Source organism: Alexandromys fortis, unplaced genomic scaffold, assembly GCF_014885135.2.
Source record: "Alexandromys fortis isolate MF-2015 unplaced genomic scaffold, M_Fortis_MF-2015_v1.1 scaffold_133, whole genome shotgun sequence".
NCBI classification, from domain to species: Eukaryota; Metazoa; Chordata; class Mammalia; order Rodentia; family Cricetidae; genus Alexandromys; species Alexandromys fortis.
In genome coordinates, this window is record NW_026068030.1 from 1,061,494 (window position 1) to 1,079,151 (window position 17,658).

At 38.8% G+C, this 17,658-nt stretch overlaps 1 protein-coding gene across 5 annotated transcripts in view; it reads right to left on the reverse strand.

Annotated features, from left to right (window-relative positions):
• The window catches only part of Tpk1 (thiamin pyrophosphokinase 1), a 337,026-nt gene that overhangs the window by 130,715 nt on the left and 188,653 nt on the right, over positions 1–17,658 (reverse strand). For 3 of the 5 annotated variants that reach the window (XM_050164432.1, XM_050164430.1, XM_050164431.1), the window contains one exon: positions 6,876–7,022. The exons of the other annotated variants lie outside the window; for them this stretch is intronic. In XM_050164432.1, the coding sequence (XP_050020389.1) occupies positions 6,876–7,022 (147 nt within the window). The remainder of the gene's footprint in view (positions 1–6,875; positions 7,023–17,658) is intronic. 5 annotated transcript variants of the gene reach the window in all.

Below are 17,658 nucleotides of genomic sequence, written 5' to 3' on the forward strand. Positions count from 1 at the left end.
TTTTACATTTAAAGGGGGATATGATATAGATATGAATAATTTACATTGGTATAAATTTTGCTTTATTGGTATTAAGGTCAATTTTGTTATATATATACATATATATATATATATGTATTTCTGATATTGATTAAGGTATTGTGATTGTGTAGTTCATTTAAAAATGTAATTTATATAGGTTGTTAATAAATAGTCATCTATAATAGTCAAGTTTGTAGTCATGTTAGGTTCTCTAGATGTGCATAGATATAGTTCAGTAAGATAGGCATTCATCATATCTTTCAAAAACTACAGAATATGGCATTTAATGTTTTAATAACTTAGGGTTTTTCATGACAATGAGACACGTCTGCTGCTGGCATCACCAGGTACTTCAAGAGGAAGATGGGCATCAAAGAAGCTCCATATGGAGTTGGTTAGCCATTTGGGCCAGAAACTGCTCTTGCCTGGACTGATGCATAAACTGGACACAGAGAACCCGCAGAGGGAGGACTGCTGAACTTGCCTAAAGGTGAGATGATTCTTTGGGGTTCCTGATTCATGAAAGAGTCTACAAGATATTCTGCAGGACACAGCAGATAGTGACTGAACTGTCTTTGAAATTTCCTGCTTCATGGAAATGTCTGCTGGATACTATGGTCTGTAGGCTGAAGATGGATGCCCCAACAGTACAAAAGAACTTTGGGTGACTATCCAGGCAGCGAGATGTCTCTGTCATTGCAAGAATTTTAGAAGTTACTTACTTCTTGTTTGCTTAGGTAATATTATATCCTTCTGGAGTCTTTGATGGAGTTGAAGAATGGTTAGTTATAGTTATAGTTTTCCATTGTTACGGTAAAAGATAAAATAGATGTAAATATTGTAACTGTAATTCTTGCTTTATAACTTTTGTTATATGTAATTTTACTATGTTAAAGTTAAAGCCTTTCTTTTTTGTTTAAACAGAAAAAGGGAAAATGATGGAGGTGGGTCTTGTATCTATCTGTTGCCTTTACTGGTTAATTAATAAAGAAAATTGCTTGGCCTGATAGGACAGAAAATTAGGTAGGTGGAGTAGACAGAACAGAATGCTGGGAAAAAGAAGCCGAGTCAGGCAGTCGCCATGATTCTCCCACTCCAGACAGACGCAGGTGAAGATCTTTCCTGGTAAGCCAGCTCGTGGCGCTTCACAGAATATTAGAAATGAGTTAGATCAATATGTAAGAGCTAGCCAATAAGAGGTTATAACTAATGGGCCAAGCAGTATTTAAAAGAATACAGTTTCCCGATAGGACATCCCCATTGTCTCAGTGTGTGGGTACCCCCCTCGCGGTCCTGAGTTCCTTGCTCGTGCTCTCTCTCCTTCTGCTCCTAATTTGGACCTTGAGATTTCAGTCCGGTGCTCCAATGTGGGTCTCTGTCTCCTTTCATCGCCTGATGAAGGTTAATATTCAGGAGGCTGCCTATAGGTTTTTCTTTGGGTTCTCCTTCTTATTTAGCTTCTCTAAGAACCTGAATTATAGGCTCAATGTTCTTTATTTATGGCTAGAAACCGGTCTCGCTGAACATAGCGGACAATGAGGACTACTGAGACCCCAAGAACAATGGCAATGGGTTTTTGATCCTACTGCACCTATTGGTTTTGTGGGAGCCTAGGCAGTTTGGATGCTCACCTTACTAGACCTGGATGGAGGTGGGCGGTCCTTGGACTTCCCACAGGGCAGGGAACCCTGATTGCTCTTTGGGTTGACGAGGGAGGGGGATTTGATTGGGGGAGGGGGAGGGAAAGGGGAGGCGGCGGTGGGGAAGAGACAGAAATCTTTAATTAATTAATAAAGAAATAAATAAATTAAAAAAAACTTAAAAAAAAGAATACAGTTTCTGTGTAATTATTTCGGGGCATAAGTTAGCTGGCAGCCTGGAGCCAGGTGGCAGGAACACGGCCCTCAGCTAATCACAACAGCTAGCCTGATCTAAAAGAGTTAGTTCCAGGGATAGGCTTCAAAGTTACACAGAGAAACCCTGTCTCAAACAAAACAAAACAAACAAAAAAGAAGATACATTTAAAAATAATCAAAAGCTGTCATATGATTGATTTATTCTTCTTGTTAGCTATCTTATATCTCAATCTAACTGTAAAGGAAATTCAAGAAGATATCTGTTTCCAAACTTAACACACAGAATAATTAAGATATGTTGATTTTTCACTACTTTTAAAATGTAAATGTATTTAAATGTTACCCCACTGTATTTGTTTATAATGATAAAGATTATTGCTATATTTAGATTTTTTATGGTTTAGAAAAATCCAGTAAGTAATGTTTCTTATTTTGGAATGATAGTAGCAAGGAAAAATTATAGCCTTAAAAAATACTCACATTAAGGTAAATCTGTGGACCAGTGGTAGTGTACTTGCTTAGATTGGATCGGCCCTGGATTTGATCCCTAGCACTGCAAAAATCACAGTGCACCTAATATTTATATTATTTGAAATCAATGTTGTAGGTATCAACATCAGTTAAGATTTATATGTGTGCATGTTATGTATATGAATAAATATTTGAGCCTACACGCACATCCACTAACTGGCCATTCAATTGCACATTGCTTATGGATAATTTCCTGCCTACGGGCTATGACCTGTTTTAAGAGCTTGTCATTTCTTTCTTAGTCCATTAATTCCATGAGAGAGAAAATGTAATGCTGTGGAAAAAGTGTTGAGTCAGAACCCTTACAGTTTAACTGTATTATCTGCCTTGCTTTCCTTACAGTATGGTTATGAAGGTTAAGTGAAAGCTTTCATATTAAAGCATCAAAATTATCACTCTACCTGAGAGTGCACCATGAATATTAATTTAAACAACTTAAGTCATTCTCTATTTGATGCCAAGGCATAGTGGTCTTGGTTTTCTTGAGCCTATTTCTATGGCATTTGAAACTGTTTTCAATTATAATTTATAGTGTTTCTTTCCTGATTAAAAACATGATTATTATTCCCAGTAACAATGAACAATATCCTGTGGAGCACCTCTTGTGCACACTCCTCTCAAATATACATAATATCTAGTGTATGCACACACTCGAAAGCACATATGTCATATAAGTTATAACAAGCAAACATCAGGCTAAGTAGTTTAATCCCAACCACTCCAGTTCATTGCTAAGATGTAGAATTATTGTTTAAGAAAAGGTTTAGCAAGCATTAGCGTCGAGTTCATTGTTAGGTCATTCACAATTCATACACACACAAGCAAAACTGGTTAAGTGAATGAAGGTCACATAAAACCATTAGAAGAACAAAGCCCTCACATTGCCATTCTGCCTTTTAATTTGTTACTAAAATTCTCTTGCCATTCTTTTACTAAACATGTTTTAGAAAGACAGGGTTAGATTTGTCTCTTAAAAAAAAACTCCCTAGAATACAGTGATAAAGATTGCAGTGTTAATCCACTGGTAGATGTTAAAGCCAGGCCTTGCTCCCCTTCAAAAGCTCATTAGGTGTGATCCAAAATGAGCTTTTGGCCCTGCTCTATGTAATAGTTATTTCTTAAGGATAAGGGATTTTCTAATTATTTCAAGGATGCAAATCCAAAATTACTGCAGAGAAAATATACAGGGTATTATGCATGGGGATGTGGGCCACAAAGTAACACAGCATGGTTAGCATGTTGAGAGACTCTGGAATTCTTTTTTAACAAGCTCAATGTGACACACTGTGCTAGACTCTCATAAGCCATGTGGGCCGGATGCCTGAACATTCTCAGAACTAGAGTTTCTGGCAGCTCTACAGAGGCAGAGCTCTGTGCTTATCTGGTGTCCTCTCTTCCTGGGCCCACAGTTCTTCCCTGGCGACCTGCATTCTTGCCTCAGGTGGCCATTAAAGAGGAAGCACTGTTCTGCTCTAGCACAGTCATCCTCTGCCCTCCCCCCCCCCCGCCCCAATGTGAAAACCTTTGGTTCCAGGAAAATCTATCAGATCTGGAGTTAATTAATATTGATGATTTAGAGAGACAGTGTAGTTCATTGTACCCTACCTGACAGAAAATAAAAGAGATACTAGAAAAATATTAACAGGATCCTTTTAAATTGCATCAGATCCATTTAAAAAGAACAATACCTAGAAATAAAAAAGTTTCCATTTAAAAGAACAAAGGTAACTTTTATCTTGACAGTGCTTTCCAAGTTGGTGAATATCAGCTAAAGCCTGAGGTCTAGGAGATTGCCATAAAAAGCAGAGACCCAACACATCAAAATATATATAAACACTCCCACTGGATGTTGGGAAAATGGCCCAACCAAGCTTTGCCTCTATAAAGCTGAGAAGAGGGACATTAGATGGCACATTTTGTCATCAGACATCAAAGTCTCAGAGGTATTACAATAATGAGTCACATTAATGGATGCCACAAAAGAGTCTCAGATAGAATGTTCCAGGTTGTTAATGGTCCAGTGAGCAGAAATAGGTGTCCACTCAGGAGGTTGACGAAAGCAAATGTATGGTTTTCTTGGGCTTGCTTTTAACCCATGCCTCAGACAATTTCCTCAGGTAGAGATTTCAGAGATGTAAAATCATAGCTTCAAACCACACAACACAGAAGAATCTGAAGTTAGAAAATAGAAAAAGCCAGTTCATCTGACATATATGAATTATTCTAAACTACCAAGTAAGATCGGCATTTATGTTTTAATAGTTAAATGTGAACAAGGGCAAGCATAGGAAAAAGTAGGATCTAGGCAGGGGTGGGTCTCAGTGAATAGGTTGAGTGGTCAGACAGTGTTGACTTAAATAATGAAGAGAAGCGAGAGTGGGTAAAAGACTTTAGAGAGACTGACATGAAAAAGCTATGAAAGAGAAGTTTAGTGATGCATACGACACAGTGAAAGACTCTAACACACACCCAGTTGGAGTGGCAGCAGAGGGGAGAAAGAAATAGTGCCGTGTATGAAACTATAGAGTAGAGAGCCTCTGTGACGTGCCGATAGCCAGCAGTGTAGCGATGGGGGAGTTCAGAGACCCCCACACTGACTGCTTCAGAAAGCCCAGAACATACCAAAAACAGTAAAGATGCAGGAAATACAATGAAAAATGTATTGAGAAGCAATTCTTCTGATTTTTTTTTGTGGGTAACATTTCAATCACACATTATGATATACCCTGAACCTCTATTTTCCTCATTGTAGCTGCTGTCTTCAATGCCTTTCTCATCATCTCCCATAGCAATCCTGGACTCACTCTTGAAGAGTGTGTGTAAATGTAAGCTCAGTGAAATGCCCAAAGAAGCAAGCATTTTCCCTCTTATCTGTACTGGCTTGTTTCTAGAAACAAAGCTTCTCGTCAGTAGCTGTATTGTAAGTAATTGTTGAATTCAGTGAATAAAATGTTGAGTTGATAAACCAAGTGTTTCTGTGAATCTTCTCCTTATTCCATGATGCCCAAATTATTTAGTCTCTCAACATCTTTATCTACTAAATGTTAATCATGGAACTACTGCTATACATTGAACCAGAAGTGTCCCCAACAGGCCACGTGACAGAACTTTATGTCGAAGATGGCACTATTTGGAATCACTGGGAATGTGGAAGCAGCATCTAGTGGACTGTGGAGGTGGATTCTAGTAGGAGGCCTCTACAACATTGATTGCGTGAACTGGGAGGTGTCTGTGACCCCAGGAACATGCTCCTTTTTTTTTTTTTCCTCTTTTGTGTCCCAGACAGAAGGGGGAGTAGTTTTATCTCATCACATGTTACGACCATGATGTTCACTGACTGTCCAGGGCCAAATGATCCTGGGCTTGAAACTGCTAAGACTATGAGCTGCAATAATCCTCTCCGTTTAGCAGTTGGGTATCATAAGAATTTGTAAACAGAAAACTGACGAATGCAATGATGATTGTGTTTTTATAACTGTCTCCTTCACTGCACATGAACTGGAGGGGACAGATCAAATATAATTATTTCTCTTCATCCTCACTGCCACGCAATGCAACAGAAAGCAAAAAATACTGTTAGCCTGGTGGCTAACTGAGTGAGATGATGTCAAGGAATCTGAAATCTGAATGTTTTCATTACACATATTTGCATGAAACAAAAAAGCAGGCAATGAAAAAAGCCAAAAATTCAAACCAAACCAAACAAACAAAGCAGAACTTGACAAATAAAAGTGAGTATATGATATGAGGCCTGCTGTCTTAGCAAAAGAACAGTCTACACTGTTGGCATGCTATAGGTGACATGTGGTAGATGAAGTAGATAGAAACACACAACGAGAGACAAAAAGACATGCTCCATTTTCCTTAAAAATTCTCATGCAGGATAAGTTAACTGTAGGCGTCAGTCAACCTCATGGCATTTGGTTCTATAGTAAGACTTGTATTCTGTGCTCTACACTGGCAGAAAATTTCTTGATGCTTGCATTGGAAATGAGTGACATCATCTTTAGCAAATTACTTGAGGGAATAAAATTAATCAGGCAACTTATGAATAATAAAAGCTAAAGAATTCCTTTAAAGTGTTGAACAAAATCAAATCCAGTTTCCAATTATAATAACAACACTCTAACTACACGAGGATTCCGATTAAAATATTTGCTAAGCCTGTGTTTCCGTTTCCCTGTTTAGGTTCTTCTCAAGTGTCATTCATATTTAGCTGCTCACAATGCAAAAGTGCTAAATTTAATTCTTAGGGAATTTACTTAACAGTTAAAATATTTTTTCCCTTCTCTCTGAACAAAAACAAAAACAACTGACAGAAATACTGAGTATTTTACTACCTTTGTGTTGTTCAGTCATTTGGGCCATAGATAAAAATAAAATAAACAAGCAAGCAGGCTTTGCTGAAACACATAAGGCAGGCCATGGACTCTCCTGCTCTCCTGATGAGGGCTACTGTTTACTCACGGGTTGGAGGAGGTAGATGAGAGATTCCTCTTGGATTATTATAATTGGCAAAGGGGTGATGTGAGTAGCTTGGAAAAGGGTATTCACAGATGACATTATCTGGTCAAAACGCCCACCAAGTCCTCCCAGGGTCACGATCATGTCAACCTGAGCGAGGCAAGTAAAAGTGAAAGTCATATATTTGAACAATGTAAAACCGTGAGACAGAATCAAATACTTGAACAGTGCTTTCATTACTGTAATTTTTGATAAACAAAAAGGAAAACAAGCACCATTTCTGCTCCTTGGAGGAGAAAACCAGTTGCTTGTTCAAGGTCACCGAGATGGAAAGTGGCAGAGCTGGGTGTCAACATATACTTTTATATTAGCAAGTACAGTCTTTACTGTCTGCCTGTGCACTTAGCAAACCAGCAGGTCTTGCTTTAGCACTTCATTCATATGCTCTTTCCATGCAGACGGCTTCTCTGATTCATAACATGTCCATATAGTCAGAGCTTATAGACTGGTCATGAAGCAGAAGGAAAGTAGGGTTTAATTATGATAGTGTACTAAAACATTGCATTCATTTAAAACTTGCAGTAATAATTTACATAGTAATAGTTGCTTAAAGGGGAAGTATTTTCATGGTGGGTTTTAAAATATATTAAAATTTAGAAAACATGTGGTTTATAAAGATGGCAGAATTTCATAAAAATAATCCAGGACATAAGCACCACTTTGTTTTAAATTGAAAAGAAATGCACTGTCATAGTCCCACCTGAGTCTAAATTCACTTCAGAATCTAGGTTGGAAGGAAGATTATTCACTATACAGATTCTTGAATCTTTTTCAGGTTCTCAACTTTTCATTAATATACTCTAGGCCTTGAGGGATCCTATAACCTTTAAGGTTGGAATTTAATTCCCATCTTCTGCAATAGGATAGCATAATGAATAAGTAATATCTGTAAATCAGTCACTGAATTTTTCAGAAGCAGCATTACTCCTCATCACTACTCATTTTCCCTACAGGAAGTATTTAGCAAGGCTGATTAGAAACACCGGAGGATCAGTGCAAGCTGCAGGTGGGTTCACGGGGTCATCTTTGGATTTCTTCTGATGTTCTGTTCTTCTAGCTCGGAATGGGACTTCATATTCAGAAGGAGGAGCAGACACATCCTTGACACACACTTGTAAGAGTTCCAAGGTTAGAGGAACATCTCTGCATCAGTGCCCATGGTGCAGGGAGTTCCACCTACAACAGGCCATGTGTGGATCTTCAAAGCCCCATGCACTTACTTTCATTTCCCAGTCATTTCTTGTGAGAACCTTTGACATAAATGAATGGCCCCCTGCCTAGGGGTCCATAAACCACAGGCAATAGCAGTGTTTGCAATAGAGAAGCCTACGGATTTCCTGAGGGAGCTGAGGATACAAGAACTCCGAGAAAAACAAATGGTAAGAAACAGTGGCAAGAAGCTGAGATCCAGGCTGAGTTAACATAATGAAATTCTACATAATTGTGCCTCTCTAAATGACAAGTTCTTCTAGCTTATTTGTAGATATTTTAGATAAAAACTGAAGTGTGTGTGTGAGTGCATGTGTGTGTCTGTGTATGTGTGGTGTGTGTGTGTGTGTGTGTGTGTGTGTCTGTGTGAGTGCATCCATGCATGTGCATGTGTCTATATTTATGTGTGGTGTGTGTTCGTGTGTGTATGTGTGTGTGGGGACAAGCATGCCTGTGTGCATATAGGCAAGCACATAGAGGCTAGAGGTTGATGTCGGGTGTCTTCCTTAATCATTTCCCATGTTTTAGTATTTTTCTTAATTTTCAAAAGATTTGTTTACTTTAAATGCATGAGTGCTTTTCCTTCATGTCTACACTTGCACCAAGGGCACATCTGCAAATCACAGAGGTCAGGTGTTTGATCACCTGGGACTGGAGTGAGGATGACTGTGAGTCACCATATGGGAACTGGGAATCAAAATGAGTCTCCTGAAAGAGCAAGTACAAACTGTTGAGAAAAATCTCTCCATCCCTTCTGCAATGTTTTTTGAGTCAGGGTCTCTCACTGACCCATAACTCATGAATGTTGGCTAGGCTGTCTGGCCAAGGAGCCAGGGTGAAGATCCATCTCTTTCTGCAAGCCCCAAACTCTGCTCAGGGCTCGGGTTACCACACCACTATGACTAGTTTTTCTATGGCTACTATTGATCCCGAAATGAGTTATTCATTCTTACACAGTAGGCATTTTATCCAATGAGATATCCTGCAAAATAGTTAGTGACATTATAATGAAAAACATTAACATGTGGCTTTTACTACCTTATATATACAACTCACATATTTATAAGTTTCATTAATAAGCAAATGGCAAACAAGAAAGACAGAAATATTTATTGATCATCCATCATTTGTTAGGAATTATCCCAACCACCCAAGAAAGTGAATGGTAAAAGATGGAGAAATGCAACTAAAACCTTCAGTCAGAAGTTGCTTTAGGTGAGCTGGTGTAGACTATTTTCAAAACGAGAGTGGCAGCACAGACCAAAGGAGGGGCAGGAAGCTGCTTTAGGTATAGAAGCTTGTAAGGGGTGCTTCAGAGAACAGACTGTGGTAAGGCTCCAGAGACTATATTAACCCAGGAGTTTCCACAAAGCTCTTGGTGCCTAATGCTAGGCCCCAGTGAGAAAGCTTAAACAGCAGCAGAGAAGGACCACAGTCTGAGTGTCAGATTTGGGCCCTCCTCTCCTGAAGCTCATGTTCTTGTATCCAGCTGCTTACTATCATTCACTTCTCAAGATCCATCCCATAGCACCTGCTCCACCTAAACCCCACAGAATAATGACTGAGGTCTATCTCATTTTTTTTATATCATCTATTATCCATATACATTATACTGGCTTTAATACCCAAGCAGTCTCAGAATTTCTCAACTCACTACCACAATTTTATTAGCAACATGGCCAAGCAACCAATACTTGGGGAGGAATGAGCCATCTCTATGTCTCATATGAATTGCAATAGCCTCTAACTGAGAGTTACTGTTTTTATCTGTGTTGCCTACAATCTATCTTAATGTAGTAACCAAAAGAATCCAGCTAAAATGTCAATCTTATCATGGCATTCTTCTTCTCAAAACAGACTGACAGTGATTTTTACAAGGACTTACAAATGCCTACAGGGTTTGTTCTCTGGTCATTTCTGTGATCTCACCACTCCCAGTCCCATTTCTCCTCTTCTTCACATCTCTATTCCAGTCATACCTCCTTTGTCTCTCTTACTGCATGAACACACCACGACCTTCTATCTCAAATACTTCACACTTGCTGTTCCTTCTTTATGGAGCACATTATCCCCAGATATTCATTCGATGGCTTTTCTCCATTGCTTTAAAACTCCCACCCCTCTCAAAACAATGCAATGCTAAACAGTTTAATGACTTAGTATTTCCTGTTATCACAGCAGAAATATACTACAATTAACATGAAGGTGGAGGCTTTCTATAACTAGTAGTCAGTGAGTTTTTATTGAACAGATGGATGAGTGAAACAAGAACAGAAGGACAGTAGAAAAGAATAGTCAACACATGTAAGTGCTGGAGGGAAGGAAATATGGGATGATGGTACAAGAGGAGATGGGATAGGGATTATGGAGAGTTTTCATGGTGTTACAAACACAACTACAATACGTACATGTGGACAAAACTGAGTCACTGTGGTAAAAAGGGACAGGAGAGTTCAAAGTAACCAGATGTAGGTATAATAGAAGGAGAATCTGAAATACATGGAATTTACCATGCACCAGTATTGTAGAAAAATATTGACAAAAAGGTTTTTTTTTTTTTTTAAAATTAATGTCACTAACACATAACTATGAGAGCTATAGCAATAGGCAATAAGAGTGAGATTATCTAGTGATATTTTCTCTGGCTTAAAAGTTCAGTTTCTTATTGTTAGATTGTATGTTTGATTCATATATACACATGGCAGCAAACATCTACTGTGCTCTTCTTTTTATCGAAAATGAATATGAAAAAATAGAATATCCTGATTTGTATGCATTTCCTGCCCCTGAGATCAAGATAATTTACAAGTATTTTATTAGTTTGCAAGACATGTGATGACTATAAAAGTTGTCTGGCTATTCAGGTCATGACATTTAGCAAAAATATATCTAAAAATTCCATGTTACATTAGTGATCCATCTACAGTATCCACACCTGATTAGTCAGCTAGCTGCATCCATGCCACAAGAACTCTGGGTTTTATTTGAGGTCTGAACTAAATACTAGCAAGTTTTTCAAGATGCTTTTCACCTATTTCTTCTAGTAAGGTGTCTTAGTGTATCTATTGCTGTGAAAAAACACCATGATCACAGCAACTCTTATAAAGAAAAGCATTTACTAGGGGTGGCCTACAGTTTCAGAGGTTTAATTATCATTGTGGTTGGACATTGCAGTGTGCAAGCAGACATGCTGCTGGTCAAGGAGCCGAGAGCTCTACATTTTGATCCACAGACAGTAGACGGAGTCTGAGTTATTCTGGTTATAGCTTGAACATAAAAGTCCACCTCCATAGTGACACACTTCCTCCAATAAGGCCACATCTACTCCAATAAAGTTATACCTTGTAATACTGCTGGCACTTCGTTTGGGGGGGTCATTATCTTTCAAACCACCACATAAGGTTCTCTGTTTCTACTATTATAAGTTATATAGTAATTGAAACTATTTTGTTTTGAAAAACGAGTGACAAACTGGGCTTTGCTTTAAATGTCTTAACAGAGCATGGCAAGGCTAACTGAGGGGCATATAATACCATGGGAAGAAGTGATTTTGTTTTTCTATTAAAGCAGTAAAAGCCTTTCAGTAACCAAATGACAAGTTTTTCTTTCTTTGACCTCAAAAAGACTTAGATACAACATGCACCATCTCCTGTAAGAACAGTGACTGTCAGCGTATTTTAATTACATTTACTTTCTAGAAATTGAATTCTGGGGATGCATAACTGGGCATTTTCCTTGTGGTTCTCCCTGATAGGGTAATCATATAATTTAATGTACAAAGTGAGATGCTTGTGAAAGTAAAAGTGAATATTATAAATACAGAATACAGAAATAGGGACATTGCTGTATAAACCAAGACATATGTTTTCCTTGCCTCAGAACAGAAGAACTAAGTGTCCGGATAGACAACCTAACAAGAACAAACACAAGGGTTTCAGTCACATTACATGACATAATTACCAGCTCTTAACTTTCAAAGATTTACACTGCACAATGATGAGGCTTCAAAAAAAGTTTGAGAATTGGTTCAATTATATTACATGTTATAAAATTTGAAGCTAGAAGAGCAAATATCATCCACTAACAAAATAATTGAATCAAGACAGAGCAAACAAATTAACTAGAGCCTGGAGTATACGATCATTACAGATAAAAAGCAAAAGAAAACAGTTCAAAGCAAACGAAATAGTTAAAACACATGTTTTAATACGCATATAAAATGATTCTAGTGATTGACATAAAGCAAAAGAGAAGCTGGAAAAAAGTTAGCTTCCTTGGACATGTACTTTGTTAAACACGCTGTTGATTAAGAAATGCCAGAAGCATTTTTGTCAGTTGAGCTTGGTCAGCTATAAGAAAGGAGCACAGCCAGGACAACCTGAGTGATACTCCCTTCTCACAGTTCAGGTGATGCGCAGTCCAAGGTGAAACTGCACCCAGTTTTGGTGAGGACTTGGACTGGTCTGCAGATTGACACTCTGCATCTCCATATGGCAGAAAGCAGACACCCATAGTACTAGACCTCTGTGGTATTATGGTGACAACACATGAGATAATACAAACACAAGGGCATTTACTCCAAAAGACAGCAAATTCTCAAATCAGAACTACATCTTGCTCAGTTTGCTTTTCTCAACTGACAACAATAAGTAGAGTGACTAATACACATATCAAATGTTTATTATCTGAATGGTTTGTTTGAGGACTCAAGACTAAATGATACAAACAAACAAACAGACAACAAATTCAACTCAACACCAAATACATAATTTAATGCTAATTTCTAGGGTCTATATTCTTTTCTAAAACCCCTGATGGAAAAAATAAGTATAATGTTGGAGCAACTTTGCAAGTGAACTAGTCATTACATTACATTACTGTCATTACATTCTCCAGTCCAGCCTGGAAACTACAACCACACAATTATTTTCTTTTTTTTATTATTGAAAAAAAATTTCTGCCTCCTCCCAGCCTCCCATTTCTCTCCCCTCCCCCCACTCCTCTCCCCCTCCCCCAACTCCTCTTCCCCTCCCTCTCTGGGCTGAAGCACAGTCAGGGTTCCCTGCCCTGTGGGAAGTCCAAGGTCCTTCCCCCTCCATCCAGGTCTAGGAAGGTGAACATCCAAACTGGCTAGGCTCCCACAAAGCCAGAACATGAAGTCCTTGGCTTCTCAGTCAGCCCTCATTGACTGGCATGTTCAGAGAGTCCGGTTTGATCCCTTGCTTTTTCAGTCCCAGTCCAGCTGGCCTTGATGAGCTCCCAATAGATCAGCTCCACTGTCTCAGTGGGTGGGTGCACCCCTCGCGGTCCTGACTTCTATTGCCGGGTGAAAAATTGGGATCTTGGGGGTGGGGTGGGATGGGGGTAAGAGGAGATGGGGAGAGAAAAGTGAGAAGGGGAGGACGGAGGGAACTTGGGGAAATGGGATGGCTGGGATAAAGGAAGGGTGGATATGGGAGCAGGGAAGTATATATCTTAATTAAGGGAGCCATCTTAGCATTGGCAAGAAACTTGAACCTAGAGGGGCTCCCAGGTGCCCAGGGCGATGTCCCCAGCTAGTTCCTTGGGCGGCTGAGGATAGGGAACCTGAAATGGCCCTATCCTATAGCCATACTGATGAATATCTTGCATATCATCCTAGAACTTTCATCTGGCGATGGATGGAGATAGAGACAGAGACCCACATTGGAGCACTGGAATGAGCTCCCAAGGTCCCAATGAGGAGCAGAAGGAGGGAGAACATGAGCAAGGAAGTCACACAATTATTTTTTAAATCATCTTGAATGTTCTTTAGTGGAGTACCTGGAGATGAAGATTCTTTACCTAGAGATCATAGTTTTCTATAAGCAGATGCAACAAATTGGTTCTGATGACAGCTGTGTCCTAATCCCTCCCTAGAACTCTACATATACTGTGTAGAGATGGATGGGTTTTTCTGCTTGCCTCAATCCTCCCACTTGGTGTAGATATAGATTGGATCACCTGTTCTCATATTGCTTTCACACACCCATGCAGCCCTTCAGTTTAAAGTACAGTACATGACAACGTGGGACATAATTGCTGAGTTCACACCCCCAGGACTCAAATGCTTTTTAGAATTTGCCCTGGTAAAGTTCCAAATCTTGTAGTCAAACATATCAAAGTCAGTCTGGTAATGATGCAGTCTTTCCCCCAAGAAGGACCCCTGAACACTCACATTTCCTTGTCTGAGTCGACTATACGTTCTCAAGCAATAGCAAGGAGTTCTCTTGAGATATAAGAGCTTTCAGTACCAACAAGTATATCTAGAAAGATGTAGAAATGCATTATTTTGCCTTCTTGATGTAAATAATCTAATAGCTTCCAGGAGCAAATCTGTATGGTTTACATTTCCACTACCAAGAATTGGGTGGCAAGGAAAGCAGAACAGAATAAAACAACCTCTCATGAGTCTTTCAAGTTTAATTTTGCTTAATTTTGTTACTTAACTCTGCTGAAAATTAAAAGCTTTGTGAAGAAAAGTCAGAAATATGTTTATGAGTAAAATTATAGAAAATGAGAGTGTGTAGGAATTAACAGTATGAATAGTATAAAGCCTACTGGAGATAATTTTTGTGTCCAAACCTCCCACTGTCAGGATACGAAAATATTTCTAGGGAAAAAGAATTCCAAAGTAATTTTTTGTGAATTACAGACCTTGGAGAAATGAGAAGATGTATCATTCATGGTTTGTAATGTTCACATCTCCTACAGCAGCCTTCCCATGGTAGTTATTCAGATGAAAATGAAAACATATAACTTATGACACATTCCTAGGATTTCACTGATTGGAAGCAGACTGAGGTTATTACAACTGATGCTATATAGATGCTGTCAATTGAAGCTAAATTACTGATTGGTTGCCAAATGAAAAATTGAAATCCTACTAAAATATACTGAGAATTTTTCACAATGGCTAAAAATTCTCTAACATGCATGCTGTTCTACTCAAGATAAATATCTGAAAGGACTCGCAACTTAAACAGTCTCCTTCCCTTTCTGTGGAAATGGGTTGTGAGTCCCAGGAGATAGGACAGGCACCATCTTTCTTCATTCATAGCTGTGCAGGTAAAGAGGAATCAGATGGTTTCCCAAAGCATGTTGGAAATGTACTGACCTCTGGTCCCAATGATTCACACTTCCGAAAGTGCGGTCATTTTTAATAGCAATGAGAACACCTTGCCTCGTGATCACTCATTCTCACTCCACAATATTTCTTGCTTTGCCTCACCCATAAAACAACACTTGGTTGCATATTCTTGTCTAACTTGATGCATCAAACGCCCGGTTTCCACTTCTGGAAGAATAAGAATGGGCTATTTGCAGTGTTTTTCATGCACTATTTCCTCAGTGCTTACTAGTTTAAAATTATCTTCACTTTTTATTGTGTAGTTTATAAATGGGAGCTATCAGACTTGCTGTAGTATAATCATCATTTGATATTGCAAGATGGTGGAAAATAAATAGCCTATGTTAATGAATCCCTTTCTACCATTAGGGAGAATAGAATGTTGGGGTAGCAAATTTTGCACTTGGTGTTAGGACTTTGACTTCTAGATATGAGCTAGACCATTTTATAATGTCAAATGAAAAGCTGCACTGCAGTGACACTAGTTACTTAAAGCTTACTTCTTACAATGCAGTAAGTTTGCACGCATGTTCATCCATGTATATAACATATTTATTATATCATCATGCTTAAGATTTACCTTGAAGATACCCACAATGCTATTTGCCACTTTCCTAAACATACTTCAAATGAATATATCATAGTAAACTTATAATCTGGGCTAAAATGTTTATTTGATAATATGTTTCTCATGAAATATTTTATTTTTATAAATGCTTTTAAAAATCGGGATTTTTCAGGTCAATTTTATAGGCATCTAAAACAGATAAAAAGGTGATCAATGCAACTGTGTTCATATAGTGCTGTTTCTTAATGTGCTGTAGAGTATCATGATACGAGAGCTTACATTAGGAAAGATAGACATTCACATGTGTTAGGAGGGGAAGGTGCTCAGGAAAGAGGCTGATGTGCTCTCATTTATATCCTACACATGTAGACTGGAGCACAGCACCTGCTGATGTGGAACTGCGCCCTGAACAGACATGAATGCTACGTAGAACTGCTCTTAGGAAGGCGGAGCACCAGTGGAGCCTGAAAGCAGTTTCTCCTCTATCTGTAGAGCCAAGGGCAGGATGCTGAGTACACAGGAGTCCATCTTCTCCTACTTAAAAGGGAATTTCCTGAGATATTTAAGCTCAAGATGACACAAAGAGAGTATACTTAGATAGAAGAAAGAGTCATAGCTCTCCTCATGATCACTAGTGAATCACTACTGAGGATACATTGATATGCTTAAGAATCTCTATGAGATGCAGTAACATCATCTCAGGATTTTCAGTCAAGACTTAATAGCTATGCAGAAATCACACTTTAAAATATACAGCATTGTTAATGTGGGTGACCTCATTTACTGATATAGGTACTACTGCATTCAGTATCTTTCTGAGAGAAACAAAATCAAGCAAACAGAAAGACGAAGGCATTTCTATCTACTAAGCAGTGGTCAGCACATTCTCTTGGACAATCATTAATCTCGCAGAAGGCCTCAAGACGCAGGGTTTTCCAGAACTGACTTTTGAATTTTCATATTGCTATAAGACCCTGTGTCTTCCGTAGAGGATTGCCACAACCACCAAAGCTGTCACTCTATCCATTAATAGAAAATTCTATCTAAAAAGTGAGTCATCAAACTGAGACTCCTGGTAATCAGAGAAACATAACCTTTGTCGTGGGGGCTATAAACACACACTGCTCTTCTTGCAAGAATGAATTAGACTGCCACAGCCTCTAAGGTGGGACACTTGTTATGTCCTTAGCAACATCTCCCAAGTCACTTCAAAGCACTAGGTTTATCCATTTTCTCTTGTGGCGCAGCACTATGAAATAGATTTCTGTTCTCTGTGAAGGAGAAACTGTAGCAGGCTTTCTTGGACTACTAGCCCCAAACCATGACACTGAGACTTACTATTATTATGAATACTTGCCATTACCTTAGGCTTATTCCTTGTTGCTTTTTAAAACTCAAATTAACCCTTTTAATTTAATTAACCTATGTGCTGCCACAAAGCTTGTTTACCTCACGTATGTATTGAGTATCCTACTTTCCTGCTTCCTTGTGTCTGACTGGCAGGGCCTCAGATGGCTGGCCCCTGGCTGACTGACTCCCCTTTTCTCTCTGCTGCCAGCCCCATCTATCCCTCTTCTGCCTAGCTATTGTCTGTTCAGCTTTTTATTAGACCAATCAGGTACATTAGGCAGGCAAAAGTTAAAAGAGCAACACACTTTTACACAATTAAACAAATGCAGCATAAACAAAAGCAACACTCCTTTACCTAGTTACACACATGCAGCATAAACAAGTGCAATACATCTTTACATAGTTAAATATTTTATTAAATAACAAGAAACAGATGTAAGTTCTTCTTTTGA